General features: G+C 47.6%; 1 protein-coding gene across 1 annotated transcript in view; it reads right to left on the reverse strand.

Annotated features, from left to right (window-relative positions):
• The window catches only part of ctdp1 (CTD (carboxy-terminal domain, RNA polymerase II, polypeptide A) phosphatase, subunit 1), a 46,667-nt gene extending 28,954 nt beyond the window's left edge, over positions 1-17,713 (reverse strand). Inside the window, exons 1-11 of the mRNA XM_084696032.1 lie at positions 17,210-17,713; positions 16,359-16,442; positions 16,138-16,231; positions 15,819-15,947; positions 15,443-15,593; positions 14,280-14,370; positions 13,304-13,470; positions 11,383-12,435; positions 7,862-8,003; positions 7,454-7,687; positions 4,609-4,771 (exon numbers count right to left, since the gene is read on the reverse strand). Of these exons, the coding sequence (XP_084552158.1) occupies positions 4,609-4,771; positions 7,454-7,687; positions 7,862-8,003; positions 11,383-12,435; positions 13,304-13,470; positions 14,280-14,370; positions 15,443-15,593; positions 15,819-15,947; positions 16,138-16,231; positions 16,359-16,442; positions 17,210-17,511 (2,610 nt within the window). The 5' untranslated portion in view covers positions 17,512-17,713. The remainder of the gene's footprint in view (positions 1-4,608; positions 4,772-7,453; positions 7,688-7,861; positions 8,004-11,382; positions 12,436-13,303; positions 13,471-14,279; positions 14,371-15,442; positions 15,594-15,818; positions 15,948-16,137; positions 16,232-16,358; positions 16,443-17,209) is intronic.
• Between the last annotated feature and the right edge of the window lie 505 nt (positions 17,714-18,218).

An 18,218-nucleotide genomic window follows, 5' to 3' on the forward strand; every position in this document is an offset into this window, starting at 1 on the left:
CTCGGCAGACCCAGGACTCGGCAGACCCAGGACTCGGCAGACCCAGGACTCGGCAGACCCAGGACTCGGCAGACCCAGGACTCGGCAGACCCAGGACTCGGAAATCAGACCCGGCCCCAGGACTCAGACTCTAAGGGCACTGGAGATCCTCATTTCTACAGGATGGGGGCTGGTGGCTTACAGCTCTGCCCCCCACACAGCGAGTGTTACCACTGATCCTGTGACAGAGGCAGAATATCCCTCTTCTGGTTTTTCGATATTGTTTCATGTCACACTGTTGGCTGGCAACCAAAGACAAATAAACATTGTTTTCCTGTTTTAAGATAACAAGGGGATACTGTGACTTCTAGAGAAAAGAGTAGGTGGAAGGATGCGAAAAGTTCCCCTCTCACAAAAAGGCGGATGGGTTCATAAAGTTGAATCCAGTTAAGACTTCATTCCTGTGAGACAAGCAGGCTTGTTGCTGCTGGTGATCTGACACATACTACAGTAGGTTGAAACCAGTTATGACATTTAAATGTGAGCCTGTCCACCTGACTGAGATAAGCCCTAGCCAATTAAGACAGGCTTTTGTCAGGTTCCCTTCTACACCCACAACTTTTGGATTGTTCAAGAATGTCACGACAGCCCTTTTAGCAAAGGCACACACAGCGGAGGGTGACATTTTAAAAACACACATTATCTACAGCGAAACCGTCCTAGAAGTCATGCTGCTTCTCTTTCCTGGTGTTCTTCTCTGATTGGGTGACTCCTGCTGGATGTGTTCCCTCCTTCAACCATGGGCGCTTTCTCTCCGCTCCCTTAGGAAGCTCTGAGCCTCTACAGCACTACGACACAATGCACCAAAACCAATCCCAAACAAACAAAGTGTGTATTTTCAGGAGCAAAAAATAAACGCCACATCATCATCACACCGTTTAGCAAAAGCTGAAGACTTCATGCAGTGAGATAGTTTACAGCTCCCTTAGCGACAACAACACAAAAATCCATCGGATGTTGTTTTCAGGAACCTTTGGTCGTGTAGACACACACAAATTAAACAGGGATGAAGAGGTGTACGGTGCTAATGTCTCGTTGGCCCATCGACAATCCATATCTGAACTATCTGATCAGCCTGCTGTCTTAGAAAGGCCTTTCCACAGGATGGGTAATCAACCAAGCCCGGCAAGCCCGATGCTTCTGGATGCCCAGACCCAGATCTGATTACTGGACACCTCTGGATGTTATGGCCAGCCAAAATGTCACATTTACACAACAAACGCTTCTGGTCTTTGGGAACAATACCCTGATTCGACAATCCCCAGATCATGAATGGACCATCAGCATATCCATCTTTGAGAGAGAACACAAGAACTCCTTTAAGGTGGAGAGACGGGCCTCCGAGCTACAGAGGGAGTCTAATGGTGTGGATACTGGCACCAGCAATGATGCAATCCTTTGAAAGGGCAAAAGGTCTAGACTACCGTGAAATACGTTGAGAAGAACGCCAACCCAAACACCGTTTCAAGGCCCAATCTGAGCCCTGAAAGACAAGACACCAGCCCTGACCTTTAGCACACATGAAAGGACTCGCCTTCGTCTCTCGCGGGGGGGAGAAAAAAAAAGCAGCGCAAATGGCAGCGCAAATGGCAGACACGACGTCCTGAACCCATGGATGTCAATTGTGTGCGCTATGGCTGGTCTTCATGTTCCAGACCTGGTGTAAATCTTCCCACTTTAGGTGGTGAAGGATGGTGGTAGATTGATCGACCCAGTCTCTCGGTAGAAGCCCACTGAAGATGAGTAATGACCACATTAGCCGGGCCCTTCGTCAACTTGTCTACAGCTGAGCACTAGTAGCACATGCGCCAGGCACACACATAATAAATGTTAGCTGTGTCATCTGTGGCGTCGTGCTACTGGTATCTCCCCCCCGCCACCTTGCTAGGAACTACAAGTGATGGTCATTTAGGCGATGGGGTTTCGAGAAATCGTTACTATTTTGCATAACACAATCATTATTTGTGGACAGGCTCCAAATCTCAGCAAAAAATATTGCCCACGTTAATGAAAGCATGGGTAAATCTCCCTGCCCCGTCTGTGACGGCGAAACCCCGCTGACGTATTGGCACACGTGTCCTGAATCGATTCAAGACGACGATATATAACCTTGCAACTCGCAAGTTGCGGGGTTATACGTCTGATGCAAATTGCATCCCTCTTTTCTAATAAAAGAAGGCAGCAGACCTACGCCAGTGCATTTCCCCTCTCCACAAGAACCAATCATCATGTGCAAGGCTCCTGATTAATAGTATAAACAATTTTGGCAGTCACAATGACATCTGACAGGAACATCAGGGGTGTGAACAGCAGGGGTGTTTGGAGGCACGGTAGATGCTTAAAGACTGCACTCATATGGGCAACATTGAGAAGAGAAAGGGCTGGCCGCGCAGCCAGAAAGAGGTAGCCTACTGGGATGGGCGATGCTTTAATGGTCAGGAGACGTGGTAGGGAACACTGAAGAGTGAGAACGTGGAACACAGCTGGTAGCAGAAGGTTCATCATACCCAAACCCCGGTCATATCACGCAGAACCAAAATTGTCAATGAAATGGCTAAATAGACTTTCCGCGGCAATGTCTTTCTCTCTAATGTGTGCTATAAAATCAAAAAACCATTCCAAGTGACTTCATGTGTAGCGTAGGCCTAATGAAATTGTAATGAAGCAAATAGCCCATATTAGTTGGATAAGACGACAAAAGAACAAAGAACTCTAGGCTTTCGCATGTTTTCTGTGTCAGTGATTTACAGATGGTCTGCAGCAGTGCACTTCCGAAGAAAACACAGGAAACCGAAATGGGAATTAATGGCGGGTGGGGAAAACACACACAACAGTACTTTCTCCCATTGAAAATCCACAGCCCAAGGCGACTAGTTTAGAGGAGCTTATATTCCAACCAATACATTGAACTAATAACCCGACAGAGAGTGCCTCAGCACAGTCTCCATCACTCCAGCGTGACCAATCGTAGTGATAACTTAATCATTCAATTAAACCTCCAGTGACTCAATCCCATCTGCTAGGAGACACTGTGAACTGTACTGCAAGTCAAGGTCAACAGGGAAGAAAGCAGGCAGGAAGACACAGAGACACACAAACCTCATGAAGAGCCGAATAAAAGTGACAACAGTCACACAATTTATGGCAGTAATAAAAACCACAGACGGGATAAGGCTCGTAACACTTCTCATTCTATTCTTGGATGACACCAGAATACTGTATACTGACGTCACATTACACTAACCCTTACAATGGTTGGTATGGCCCGTTGATGGGAAATATGACTGGAGGAATATTACAGGTATCAAAAGCATGTTTTATGTGCTGGCCGGGTGATGAAACACATCCTAGATGAAACTAAGGCAGATTAACACTCCGCTCTTCTTGAAGACATAAACAAATGATCCTTTTGGCAAACAAACAAACTGCTGAAGCATTTAGTAGTTCTGGCTATGGACTAGGCAAAGATGAAAGAGGGGAGGGGGTGCTATAAGCACGGTTGAAAGTGAGTGAAACTTCAGAGAGACATGGCTGCATGATTCAGGCCATATTAATTAGGCTCACTCCCTTAAAATCTTTGTGACGACTCTCTCTAATGAGGCAGATGTGGGAGGCCACAAAGTTGGGTTCCCTCGTGAATTAATTACGCAGCACCACCAGCCACAATGCTCTGAGCACAGCCACAAACAAGTCACGGCTGTGCAGCCTGACAGTGGGCCCACTGCTCACAGTAGGTTCATTATCATCATCATCTATTCTACCCATCCCTCACGTTTCTGAGGGGATTGTTTGTACTGGGGCGAGTAATATGGGGTGGTATGAGAATATCCAGGCCTGCGTAAGCAGCAATGCACCACACACACGGTCTGACGTGAACTTAAAGAGGACTGCTCATCATGTTGACCAATGTGCCACTTATTGGACAGGTTACAAGCTCTCTCTCTCTCTCTGGGGCATGGATTAGGACAGCCCTGCAGAGAGTCAGGGCTTGGCAAGCACCCAGGCACAGGCGCTGCGCAATTCCCAGCTGACTGCATTAGCAGCCCTCCCGACTCCATTAAAGACCATTATGCAGAATGGGGGAAGCAAAGCTGATACACATTAGAGTTCATTACACCTGTCTGGCAGTCATTAAAATGACACGAGTGGAGCTGTGAGAGGGATGCGCGTTGGGGTGACAGACAACACGGGCAGGGGGGCGTGACCCGTGGTTGGACGTAACGGGAGAGATGGGACGTCAAAAGACGCTAGCTCGGCAATGTTGTTTGTTTTTCTATGTAAATGCACCACTGCACGTCTCGGGCTCCAAATAGCAAGGCAGAGCAGACGGCGCACCATGTAATCATCACACATTAGGCGGTGCACATGGGTTATACTCTGCAAGAAAGTCCCATTGATATGGAAATTCAACTGATTCAATGGATAGTCAACAGCGTCATCCACAACTTGGGTCTCTTCTCCATAGATCGTAATGTAATTACTGCATTCAAGTTTGTAACACCCTCAGGTCCCCAGGACCTTGTGGAAACCTGCTTTGGTAGTTGTTCTCTGGGTAGAGAGGTAACCTACCTCTCTGTCCATGCTGTCCAGGTCCTCCTTGCAGAGGGTGTACAGGGGCATGCTCTCCGACATGCTGGGCTGACGTTTCCTGCGAGACGGCCCCGGCTGCTCGTCGTCTTGGCTGGACCCCGCCACGGCCCCATCGCCCTGCTGCTGAGGCTTCTGGGAACCCCTGGAACACACGCACACACACACACACACAAATCCACGCATTCATTTCAGATGATCAACAATCCTAAAAGAGGCGTGATACAGTTTGTCTCAGTTGGTGAGAGGCAGAGAGACGTTGAGAAGGCTACGTGTCTGTGTGTGTGTGTGTTATTCCTTCACCCGCCAAGATGACAGTTAACAGTGGTCTGGGCCTCGGGGCCTGGGTGGTGTCCATTAACTGTGAGGAGCCACCGGGACAGTCCTGAGGCTAGCCCTTGGAGAACCACCAGAACTCTATTTCACTATGTCCCATGTTTGTGTTTGGGAGTGCATGTTTCTGCTTGTAATACACAGACCAGGGGATTGGTTATGTAAGCAGAAACATTTACAAATACTGAATGTTTTACATAAGACTTTTTACAAAGACAGATGTTCACCATAAAACGGACAGTTTTCAATCTAGGACAATTTTGACACTTGTTATTCCCTACGCAGACGCAAGGAAGCTAGACAGGTGGAAGTAGTGGAAAATAAGTAAGGGAGGGAGCAGGAAAGGGGATAATCATTTCAGAGTGCACACTGGTGGCCCATCCAAATGGTAAGAAACAAAGTCTCCTTGTGTCCGGAACACAGGCTCGTGTTAGCTGGGCACTTCCTTCCAGTTATCTTTAATTAGCGAGCAGTTCTTTGATGATTCAAGTCTAATCTAAGTTTATGTAACCCACTCTCAACAAAAAAAAAATCAATTGTTCATGTACTGTATGAATAATGTAGTATGATGCTTTGCTAGCCATGCTTCATTATGACTGTAATTAAACAGACATAGCCTATCTGGTTCAAAGAAAATTTAGCCATCAGCAATTGTGTAGTACTGATGGCAGCCAGAAACTGCCCCTGATTTGAGCTGAGAAACTTTTTAACTTTCAAAAGCATGATGCTTGTTCTACTTACACTGTAATTGAACGGATCTTGCTGTACTAGCCACTTTTTTGTTAACTATTTCTGGTTTCATAAAGACAACCTCTGGTTATTTATATTTCTGATTGTATCCAATGTGTCAGTTTTTTCTTCTATTATGTGGGCTATGCAGAAGTAGATTTCCACCCAGATTTGAGCTGTTGCTGGGTAACCACCACTTTAAAGGTTTAACAGGGACACCGGCACTCATACAATCTCTCTGGCCTGTCAGACAGCACCTCAAAACAAAAACCTGTTTGCTACAATAAATCGCATATAATAATGGTACAGATGACACTTCCACCAGCCTCTTCTCATGAGTTCTAGAATGTAACAATGTGAGCCTTGCCATTTCCCAGGCTCAGTGTGTGTTACAGACTCAGTGTGTTGTGGATGGGACACTTTACCCCCTAGTGACTTTCATGCAAACGAGTCAATCATTAAAAACCCAGGCTGATGATTGGCCGCGTCTGCATTTATATTATTTCCTGTTCCATCATTTCTATGGGAGCGTGTCATATTTGGGAGGATGCCTTTGTGATTATGCAAGCAGCCACTTAACCCTGGGAAGGCAAAAACAAGATAAATATCCTCCTCTTAAAGAGCTAGCTTTCCTGTTGTGCTTGGCAGAGGGCTGACAACCTGCTGAAAAACCAGTAAACAGAGAGAGAGAGATACACAGAGAGAGACACAGAGAGACAGAGAGACAAGACAGAGAAGCTCCTCATTAGCATTATTGAGACTGCTGATTCTAACGACAACTGAGGTGGAAGACGAGGCCAAGGTGACTCATGGACAGTTTCTCACTGTTCTTGTCAACCACGGAGAGATATGAAAACAAAGGGCAGCTCCCCCTTGAACATGGAAATATATGCAAACCCTTCCACATATATTACAAATACACTTCCTCAGATAGCAGCTATTAAATGAGGATTCCAGACTGTATTTTCTGTTATAGATTGTGGTGCCAACCTGACTCGACAGTGCTCTCAGACTTATTTATCTTGGACCAAGTTCTTCTTTTTCCTTCATCCAAAATCGACTCTTATCAGCACTAAACTACCAATCTATCTTGCTGCTGAACCGCTCAATGGGCAGAAAATCACCTCGAATTTGTTAATCATTCCTCGAGTACAATTCCAAAGCTGCCAACGCCCCCTGTTTTATCGCCCGCATTTTTATTTAGAGCTTCGGATTAATGTCGAGAGGGGTTCCTGCGAGAAAATCCAATTTGGCTAGGGAGAGAAAAGGGTCCACGCAGCATGTCGGCTACAGCCCTCTCAGGTCCTGCCTGGCATTGCATAGTATGATACATCCATCCATCTGGGTGTGCTGTGCTGACAAAGGACTTTTATCTTAGCAGCCCACACATAGACTTCTACAGAGAGAACTCAGTGGGTCTAGGGTTGGGGGTTAAGGTGGGGCTAGGTGGGTGCCAAAGCAACAGGAGGGCAAGAGAGGTTCCCTAATGGAACCGTGATCAAGAATTCTGTCGAGTCACACTGTCGTAGCTTATGCTGTGGCTCCACGTGCATGCATGTTTCCATATTGACACATTCCTAAACGATTTGAAGCAGTGACTGCCTTTGCCACCTGCAGTAGATTATCTTACCGAGCAAAAAGAGAGGACCTTCAAGCCGATCCAAACATACATTACAGTGAATTTTAGGGGAAAACTTTTATCTCTCAACTTTTATTTTAAGTGCCGTGAAACCTAAAGAAGCGTAATGAATGGCCTTTTCTGTACCTGTGAGAGGACGGCTCTCCATGAGCAGGCATCGACAGAGACGACCCTGGGGCCTGGAAGTAAGATGGCGGACGACAGGCCTGAGGACCCCTGCGGATCAGTTTCCCTGTGACGGGGTCGTACGTTCGCACCTCGGGCGCAGAGGGCTGGACTTTGTGTTGGATGGGGACAGGGTGGTAGAGAGGGTTCTGGAAGGCCCCGTGAGCGTCAGGGAACGTAGCCGGGCTGCTGCTCCTTCAGACAGACAAGAGAACGGATTGGATTTTCAGTAGAGAACACACTTTATTTTCCTGCTACAAGAAGTGTGGCTGACCAACATCAATGAGGTTCAGAACAACTTTTGAAAGTTTCGTTTTAAACACATCAGAGTCAGACCTGGGCAAAGTGTCAGTGTGTGTGTGTTCCTACCGCTGTGTCTTGGTGTAGTCCTCCTTCAGCGGGTACAGCACTTCATCCACACGCTCCCAGCGCTCCAGACAGCCCCACAGCCAATCAGGATTGACCACGTGGAGGTGCCTGCAGCCTTGAGCCTGACGCACCTTCTCTGTGCCTGGGCGGGGGGGGGGGGGCAGAGATGGAGGAGGCAGACAAGTTAACAATGAGAAATTTGCACACAGAGTCGATCAATGTGTGTACAGGGTTGTTTCTGAGACATTCTGAACTGCTATGCAAAACAATGGGCAGTGCTGAACGACAAGTCTACAGTGCGGGTACGAAACGAAAATCTTTGATGAAAGACTTGCCATTCAGAACAGTCGAAGTAGAAATGTCCTTAGAAAAGCGCTTCCAACAACCCTTTTAGTTTCCATTTAGAACTCAAAGAAGCACAAGCTTGTTTTATTGGCATTAGCTTGGCGCAGACAAGATACAATGGCGTCGACTTGACTCGAGGCTATTGATGTTTGACATAAAGACAGGCAAATTGGATCTCACAGCACAGTACCTCATTAACACTGGGTTATTGTGCGGCCACAGGGCGACGATCAAATCCTTACTCGGCCATCGATTGGCTCTCATTTCTGGCCACATTTTCCTCCAAACTGATCTGCCGTGTCCGGCTCTGGTTTGTTGGCAGCGTGGCTACATGAGCATGGGTCAGTTCCAGAACAAGGTCAGCCTTGACGCCGCATAGCAACAGCGGCTAGACAAATCCCAGATACGATTTGACTGCCAACGCTACCGTTTGTGAGGGCTGACAAGACAGAGGGGCGAGGGGAGCTGAAACAGCGGCAGCCAGAGCGCCTGCAGAGCATTTCTGATGATCCTCCTGTCTCCCCAGTGATGTTTTGAAAGGCTGTAGGGAATATTTCTTCCCATGCAACTGCTGCTGCTGCTGCTTGTGGTTGTGTTTGTTTGGACAGAGTACACCCACGCCTGTTTCTCAGGTGAGGGGAGAGCGGGGAGGGAGCCTGGAGGGTGAAAGCAGGGCTCAGCCTCCCATGGGCGTGATGTCGTGCACTGCTGTCCAGAGCCAGGCCATGTCGACCCGGTGGACACTGGGGCAGAAGCACCAAAATCATGCTAAGTCGCTAAGAGTAGCGCCTTACTCTGGGTTGACCAGGTCTCCAGTAAATTTATAACACAACCAATCTTCTTTTGAGGTCATAAAATGCTACGGACTCAGGAATAGTCCGGAGGTTAAAATATGCCACTATCTAACATCCTCTCCTCACAACAAATACAAATGCCGCCCCCCCAAAAGGAACAATAGCTTGGGGCGAACACCTTTTCAATTCACGGAGCGCCCTGCTCGCTCACGGCTGCCTGCCTTCTCAAGTGTTCCGTGTTCCGCTGTCTCGTGGTGTCGACTCAGCCCACCTCTCTCCGGCAGACACGCATTGACCAGCCGTGCGTAGCGTGATGGAAAGGGACATGGATTTAAAGGCTCTTAATCTTACTTCTGCCTGTGGCGTCAAGCTGACAAAAACCCAGTCCCTATGCCTCAATACACCACACACCCTGACAGGCAAAAGGAAAAAAAACATGACATGCCGCAACAGACCTTTGCTGAAAGAGGGCAGGACTGTAGAGCCAGACATCCAGGACAGAACCCGTTCCTTCAAAGAGGTCATGACCACCAACTATTCTTTTATACTATATTCCGATAATGAATTACTTATGTGAACTGGACATGATTACTGCCTAGCAGAGAGGCCTTTGTACCCGCTACCCACACAAAGGCACTTTCCCCTGTTCTCTCCAGATGAAGTGGGCTGTTGGTTTCACTCTGAGTGCTCAGCGGTTGATTTCCCCCTGTTCAGAGGTGCTAGGTTGCTGATTGCAAAGTGCTCCTCTCAGAGAGCCGCTTCCAAGGCAACGGTGGAAACTTCCTGTGCTTGATTTCTGAGGGCAGGTTGGAGGAGGAACAAAGCTGTACCCGCGGAGACCGGGCTCTTCAGGATAGCGTCCCTGAAGTCAACGACTTTGCATGAGCAGAAAGAGGCCACTTGTGTGACACTTCCAACGTCTCTTGTACCTGTCGAAGCGAGTCAACGTGTCTGGACGTTATGAAAGGCCACGTGTTGGCCATGTAATCATGTGAAGGAAACGACCGCCTAAGGCGATGCACACTCTAGTGTGGCCACAGGCACTCTGTGGTTTCCATACGGCCTGAAGAGTGCAAGCCCAAAGGAAATCAATGCAATGGACACCGGAGAGACAAGGGAACCAAAATGACTTGGAACAAATGAATAGCCTGACAGAATAGACGTCAAGCAATGATTTGCTGAGATCGTTAGGGGCCAAGCACGGGCCCTTATTCACACTCATACTTCACTTGTCTGTACCACAATCTACACTCCATGATTTGTGAGGGCCCTCTCTCGACATGAACACAACAAACAGTTTTAAATTATACCAATCGAGTGATTCACAGAGCATTAAAAAGACAGAGTGACCTGGAACACAGGTTAGCCTAGCTTTAATGCTCTGACAGGTAATTTCTTGTTATTTCTGGTTTCGTGTCCCATTCCTGCCCTGAGAGGCTGACCTCTTAGTTATACAGCATGTGTACAGCTCATCAAGTCTGTAATCATGACTTCTATGTCAGTTCCGCCTCATGCTTTCCAACGCCACGTCGTTCAGAAACCCTTCTAGTTATGTTATAATGCCGCAATCAGCAGAGATGAACGACACAGGAGGGCCCAGCCTCGCCTGAAACCTATTGGCCCACGCGACTCATTATACAGTTTTACAAGAAATGTGGTTTCGTTTTTTTCCCAGAAGACATAGCACGGGAATAATCACTAAACTCCTCTTAATAAAGTGTCATATTTTGCAGTTATGAACGAACTACACATACGCCTAGGCAAAACACAAAAAGGGATAAACCCTTTTCAACTGTGGTATAAATGAATACATAAAGGCATGCCCTCCAATCCAATTAAAGATGTGAACATGGATTAAAATGCTTTAAAGTGGGGTTTGGCTAAATCTGTGTTATAAACCCCACTGAAAATGACTGATGATTGAATCGGAGGTTCAGAGTTGGATCAAAAAGAGGCTACTAACAACTTGCATCAGAACCCCATCAGTGCTTGTGTTCCAAACAAAACCAAACCTTTTTTAGGTTTATTTATTTATTTTCAAAAGGTCATTTGTACCAAGATTAAAATCTAATAAAGCAAAGTTCAGATGTTTTAATTAGTTTATTACTCAGGGATGGATCTAATCAGTTTCAAATTGCTCATAGAGTTTTCTTTCTCATAGAGTTGCCAACAGATACTAGAGAGATAGTGCTTTTTGAGCAAGGAATTGTCTTTGTAATTGGACAGAAGTCCCCTCCCATTCAAGAGAAACTAATTAGCCATAGCTGCTCACATTGTTTCCTTTCGGATTAAATGTTCATAAAGGACACAAAGATCCTACAGCTACAATCTAAAAACGAGGCATTCTTCTATCAGCCCCAGGACAGTCGGCGTCCTACTCACCAGCACGTGCAGCGATGAGATGCGTCGTGCTTCCGGACTCCTTGGAGCTGAGCACGAGGCCCTTGCCGATCTTGGCCCCCAGAGCCTTGGCGTGGTAGCACTCGCGCGTCCTCTCCATGGGGTAGTTGGTAGGATAGAGGCCGCTGAACACGATCGTGGTGCCCTCCAGAGACCTGCTCTTCAGCTCTGGGACGATTTTCCGGATGTCTGGAGTCTCGGCGTTCTCCTTCCTCAGGTAGGCCTCGTAGCGGGCGTAGTACTCGGCGTGGATCCTCTCCAGAACCCCCTCCAGGTAGATCAGGTGGTCGTCCTGGTCCACGTCGGCCTCCTCTTCCTCGTCGTCCTCCTCATCCTCCATGCTCTGGTCCAGGGACTCCTCGCCCATGGTGACCCCGGACTGCTCGCTGTTCTGGGACTCCGTCTCTGCCTCCCTCCTGTCCGGCTCGGAGCAGCCGTTCCCCAGCTCTGGGTCTGGGAGGACCACTCCAGGAGGTTCCCCCGTCTCGGAGCTGTTCTCGCCAGCTGCTCCGCTCCCGTTGTTCTCCACCTCCTTGAGGGCGGAATCCTCCAAAGCCCCTCCCTCCACTTTGGGTATCCTCGAGAGGCTTAGCTTCCCCTCCACGTCGCTGTCTGACGAGGGGGGCTTGTCCCTGGTGGAGTCGCTGTCGCTGTCGCTGGAGAGGTCAAAGTCCAGGTTGTTGGCCTCCGGTGCTGGATCGGAGGCTTGTGCGGTTTCCCCGGTTCCTAAAGTCCTGCTGCCGTCCTCTCCTTTCACATTCGTGCTGTCGCTTACCTGTGCCACGTCTCCCCCATGTGCCACGTCGCCCCCCTGTGCCACGTCGCCCCCCTGCCCGCCCTCTGTGGACTCCTCCGGCCGAGTCCGTTGGTTGGCGGGTGCTTCCTGAGTGGTTGGGGGCGCGGCCGACTCCTCCCTGCCGCCATTGTTGCAGTCCTTCCCCCGTTTCCTGAGGCCGTTGTTGTGCTCCTCCGCTGCCGACGTTCCCGCCGTCGCCGTCCCCGAGCTCTCTGCTGCCTTGCTGGCCTGGCCTCCACCTGCGGGAGGCGCCATACAACACACCTTCACAACAGACAACCATTTACAACATCCCTTTCAAAATGGAACACCCACTGGCATGCGGCAGACCTCCACCTGACTCCCAGTCCGTTGTAACTATCTCTATGCTCAAACCCATGGTCAGATCCAGAACATGCAACTTTGCTAATGAGGTCAAAAGTAGAAGCCCTATTAAACTCTATGGGTGGAATGCAAGCCCCTCAACATGAGAACGTACTCTATTAAAAGGAGCTACTTCCCCTTCTGTTATTGACCCACTGTGAATGAGCCCCACCAAGGGCTCTGGCAGCCGTCCACATGGGGTGATGTCACCACATCCAGAGAGGCACTTCACTAATTGATGGCTGAGAAGAGCGCGGGCCGGCTGACTGGAACACAGGCCCCCTAGAGAAACATAGCTACAGGCTCCGTATGGGAAGTCAACCCCCTAGCTGCTCCCCCTGGTCTCCTCTGGTGCTCATGGGTCTAAGGTCATCTCCCGGATGAGAGGTTGTTCAACATCAGCAGGTTACGGTCCTGAGGGAGCTCTTTATCTTCTGTGAGGGGGCATCTCTGACAGAGTCATAGAGTGTGATGTATGCCTGCTCAGGAGAGCAACTGAGCCAGGTGGAAAACCATGACGACTCTCTTTATCTGGGGCTCTGACCTACAGCAGGATCCAGACCATTCACTTCGACCTCATTGATTCACTGCACCCTGCACAACTACTACACACAAGACGCCTCCATCCTCCACTTTGATTGACAACCAACCAACCATTTACATTTCATGCGTACGAATGCAATTCAAAGTCTTCAAAAATCAAAATGGAACTTAGAAGAGCAGACTCTGTCACACTCTCAGTACCTTTTCTTGCCATCTGTGCCTCTCGTGACCCTGGAGGGGCGTTGATGTCCCCTGTGCCCTGGAAGTAGATGTACTTCTTCACCGTGATGAGGTTGGGCGCAAACTTCCACACGTCCTCGCGGTCGTCAATGATGCAGACCATGGAGTCGCCGCAAGGGAAAAGGTTCCTGGCGGAGAGAAGAGGGGAAAGAAAGGGAAGGGAGAGGACACGCATGGTGAATGGCAAACATGAGACGTACTTTGGTGTGTCTAACACTCTCTGGGGAGCGAGAGCACCGCAGCGGCTCTTCAGTCCCCTGCTACAGCAGGACATCACACACACACAGCCAGCTCTGTCACTCTGCTTCCCTCTCCAGCCTGAACGGGCTTCCTGTCTCTGCCGGGGGGGGCCCACTCGTTATTTGAACATTGTGGCCAAGGATCAACTTTCTCTCCTCTCGCTGAATCTTTCATTTAATTAGGGGGGAGATATCGCCTTGGCATCGTTTGACAGGATGCACTTATTTGAAGGCATTTGGCATCTTCAGTCCCTTTGCTCATTCACAGCACAGTCGGCCCAAGTTTTGGCCGGAACATTTCCATTGTGTAACAACGGCGGAGACAACAAAGTGAATCTGGAGGGTTTGACTGGTGCCAAGTTGTAATCAACACAGGTTTCAGGGGTCTCAATAATTAGAACTTGAGGATTAAGCTCCAAGACCATCAATTAAATGATTTCAGCGGTTGCCAAACCCCACCTCCAGTCAATAACACCAACTGGTATTCTGAAGAAAAGGAATGTTGTGAATTTCTCTCTGTGATCACACTTGTTCACATGATGTTGTGCACTATGATCCGTTAAGACTTCAAATTAAACTTTAATGAAAATTCAAGAGATTGCCTGAGGTATAAATGGCCTCCGGTGGACCCTTGTGTGGATTGCGCTGGCTTGTCTAAAGCAGTCCTGCTACCAAGACTGGCAGAAACCGGTTCTCACCTAAGGTTCCCCGTCTTGGAGTAGGGGTCGATGCACTCGTCTCTCGAGAGAATGCGGTGCGAAAATAGTTTCTTTTCTGGGTCCAAAAAACCTTGGAAAAGGGGAGACACAGACAATTAGAAAAAACACAACAAAAACAAGACTGGAGATCATGCTGTGCATACAATCAGGAGAGATTTATTGAGCTGCACTTTCACTGCTTTTGAAGCATGGTGGTAGGTAGTACATTTGTGGAAGTGGAGGCACCTTCGCCCCTCGCGGGACACCATCATAGTTCCCCATCTGTGCTGGAGTAAAAGATCCAGTAACAAAGCAAGAGGCTTTCATGTCCGTTTCCAGCTATTTCACATCTTATCGCTTCCAAGGCTCTTCACCTGACCTGTTTGGTTCCACTATTCATCAATGTATCTGAAATTGCATTTTAAGCCGCTTATGTGATGGACTTGGACACTCATTGTATATTCTGGGGGTGTTCATTAAAACATCCATGGGAGGAAACAGTAGCGCCCGCGCCTTATCAGTGCTTCTCCTAAAGGGCTGAGAGCCTGATGTCTGGAGAAGCAACAAAGGCATCCTTTGATGGGAGTACATACTAGCCTTCTGCTGAACCAGACAGGACAGAGTCCACACAACAAACCCTTCCCTACCTTGCAGGAGCACAATAGAGATGCACAGAAGAAAAAATCTCAGTGGTCTATAGAGAGGCAGTCCAAACTGGGTCTGGTCAAGTTATGCATAACCGAGCGCTACGACAGTGAATGCCAAACAGACATCAAGGCAGCGTGACCTGATGATGTGACTTGCTCACGACTCTTGACCTGCTGTTAAGCTTTGCATTTCGGTAGCACGCACTGTGACAAATGCAAAGCGCCGGCAGAGTTGGGAAATAAAGGTATATGCTGCCCTCTAATGGTTACACAAGCAAGACAACTGACTATTTAAATTTGAAAAGCCATGTACGTGCCATGCTGAGCATCAAATACCTACAATTTCTTCTTCAATCACTGAGATGACAAGTTGAGCAACCAGCCATAGTACAAGATTCAGGAACTAAAAGTAATTGGCGAAGGTAAAGGCAACAAACTAGTCAGCACTTTCATTTGGTCATTACATAGATTAATTTCAACGTTGGAGACGCCAAACATGAGAAGACTGCAAAGTACCTGCAATGGTATGTGCGTACAGGCGGCTCCCAAAAGTGAAGACATGCAACTCATAGAGCTTGGCAATTTTTTCCAGGAAGTCCTTGCAGTGTGGCCGCAGTCGGGTGTGTAACATGGGCTCTCCGCGCCCCAGCTGGAAGTGGAAGATTCCCTGTGGGGCGCGTCACGTACGAGGACAGATATAATACAGCAGAACCAAGAAAGCCTTTCCACCCCAAAAAAACATTAAACGGAATTCTAATCAAATAACTGTTAACTGTTGAGTTCTGAATTAACTGTTGAGTTCAATCACCAAAATCTTAAAAGTTTAAAAAGATCATGAACTGGGTTGTGGTCGGTGTAATGGCGATTGTAGCCGCAGATGCGAGAGCTGTACCTTGTTGGACATTCGCTGGCAGTGCTGTTCGGTGGTGTGGATCAACGTCTGGTCCAGATCCACCATCAGAACCAGCTTCTTGTTCCTGTGTAGCCGCTGCTGGTCCTCTCTACCCAGCTGCTCTGCTTGCTGTGTGGGGGGACGGAGGAGGAAGGGAGGGTGTGTAGTGCATGCAAGTACTCTATGGCTGTCAAAAATATTCAAACAAGATAATGCTCTAACATTGCAATGTTAAATGTGAGAAACGCCACACAAGTTCTACAGCGAAATCCCACTGCCCTGCTGGCCCCGTTTTCAAAGGCCCCATCACAGGCCTCACCTCTGAGCTGACCATCAACTCGGGCACACTGTGCACCATAGAGACGGTTGCCGTGGAGATGTGCGCTTGCTGCTTCCCATTCTTGTTCTGTAGCCTGAGAGAGAAAAAGAGTGGGAGTACATGTCTTAAGCAATGTGCACTCTTTGGACCTTGAGCATGTTGTGAAATCCACTGTGGTATTCCTTGCTAACAGGAAGTCATGTCTGTGTGTGAACTCTTACTGTGTTAAATCCTGTCCACATTCAGCGCACAGCCCCTTCATCACTATGGGATGGCTGCATTCTTCTATTCTGATGATGACACCACTTGAAAAAACATAGGAGCAGAAAAACGATTGGCCACAAACAATACAGTGGTTTGTTTTAGCCTGGCAATTTACTTGCTCCAAGAGTGTGAATATCGGAATATTGTACCTTTGTAGGTTCAAACTTGTCTTACCAAACACAAACACACCTTTGTTAAATGAAGCACATTCAGAAATGTTGGTCATACTGCTTTTGTGAGTCGTGTAATACAAGCAACACACTTATGCATTAATGAAGTATAGTGATACAATACAGGGCTTTTGTAAAGTAGCCCTGCTCAACCTTGTTGCTAAAATCTCTAGGACTAGTCTGTTAGCGTTGATTAAACTTTGCTACGGCGCTTTTTTTGAAACTGAACAAAAATCTTTTGCTATATATCAGGATATATTAAATTGTTAGTATGTCAATTCAAATTAATAATAAATCAACCCATTGGGTTATGTTTTAAAATGTCAAAATTGAGTGCCCGTAAAATATCCGATTGAATTTTATAAGGATAAAACCACGCGTATGCAAACAGGTTACCACTGTTAATCCAGTTGTTGTGCAGATCAGTGGCCTTGACTAGCACATGCGCGACATAGCTGGCTTGCTAGCTAGCATAACAAGCTAACATTAGCAAACCTATTGCTAACACACCGAGATTTTAGGCAGAATATTAAGTCACAAAGACAAAAGCAGCATTCACATTAACAGTGAGAAAGCTCACAACTTAGCTAACTACGTTGTTAGTTATGTTAGCCACCTTGCTTGCGTCGCTGACTCACCCTGGCGATATGACTTGCCCAAGTTGACAGCAGAGCTCCTTGACAACTCCAGCACGGTTTGATTTCAGCTTCTTTTCTGGCAGTCTTTTCTGCTGCTCTAGTGCATCGGTGCCGGACTCCTTTTCCAGCGGAATAGGAACGCATAGTGCAAGAACAGAGTCGACATTGACGAGTGACCCGGGTTTGACTTTCCACTCAAGCAACCGCAGAGGACGCGCACCGACAGGGCAGCAGATCTCTGCCACTTGCACCATGGGGCCCTCTGCTGCACCGCCACCGCCGGAATCTGCAGGGTCCTCCATCTATTTCCTCTTCAAATTCCTTTCAACTTTACTCAACGGTCCAATTCAGATATATATCCAGGTCACTTGAAATTGCCTCTGTCATAAATAATGTCAACGGATAAGCTATGTTCTAAATAAAAACAACTGCGCGCTGAATATTACAGCATAACGGTGCAGTACAGACCGAGCTTCAGTTTCTTTCGCTCTTCCCGCCCGTAAACAGGAAAGACACGACTGCAGCGACAGTCCTCGAGTATCCGGTAGACTGATGATGACAGAGGTCTCTCTTTCCAACTTCAGTCATTGATCACTTTTTTATTAAAAAGAATGTTGGTTCTTAGTAAACCATTAAATTGCTGCTATATATTTGTGAGTGGTAAACTCCCTCGTTTTGTTTGGATCTAGGTCTACTTTCCATAAGCATCTTTGGGGACATCCCTGTAGGGTATTGTCATGATGTAACATGATGTAATACACAAATAACACTTCAAACTCAGTAATTGCTTTCAATGTTATATTTCGTATTGGTTATAATTGGTGGTTATAAAACCATCAAACCAGCACTGTAGGCCTACCAATTTAAACTCACAAGATTACAATTTCTATTGCTCAAAATGATATTTGCTTTTATTGAAGAATGAATTTAATCTGTGGTGCTGAACGCATAAGCAGTGAATTTAGCAGTGTTGCAAATGCCACAAAATAAACAAATAGGCCAACACATT

Source organism: Hypomesus nipponensis, chromosome 4, assembly GCF_054491055.1.
Source record: "Hypomesus nipponensis isolate SF chromosome 4, ASM5449105v1, whole genome shotgun sequence".
In the NCBI taxonomy this organism is placed as follows: Eukaryota; Metazoa; Chordata; class Actinopteri; order Osmeriformes; family Osmeridae; genus Hypomesus; species Hypomesus nipponensis.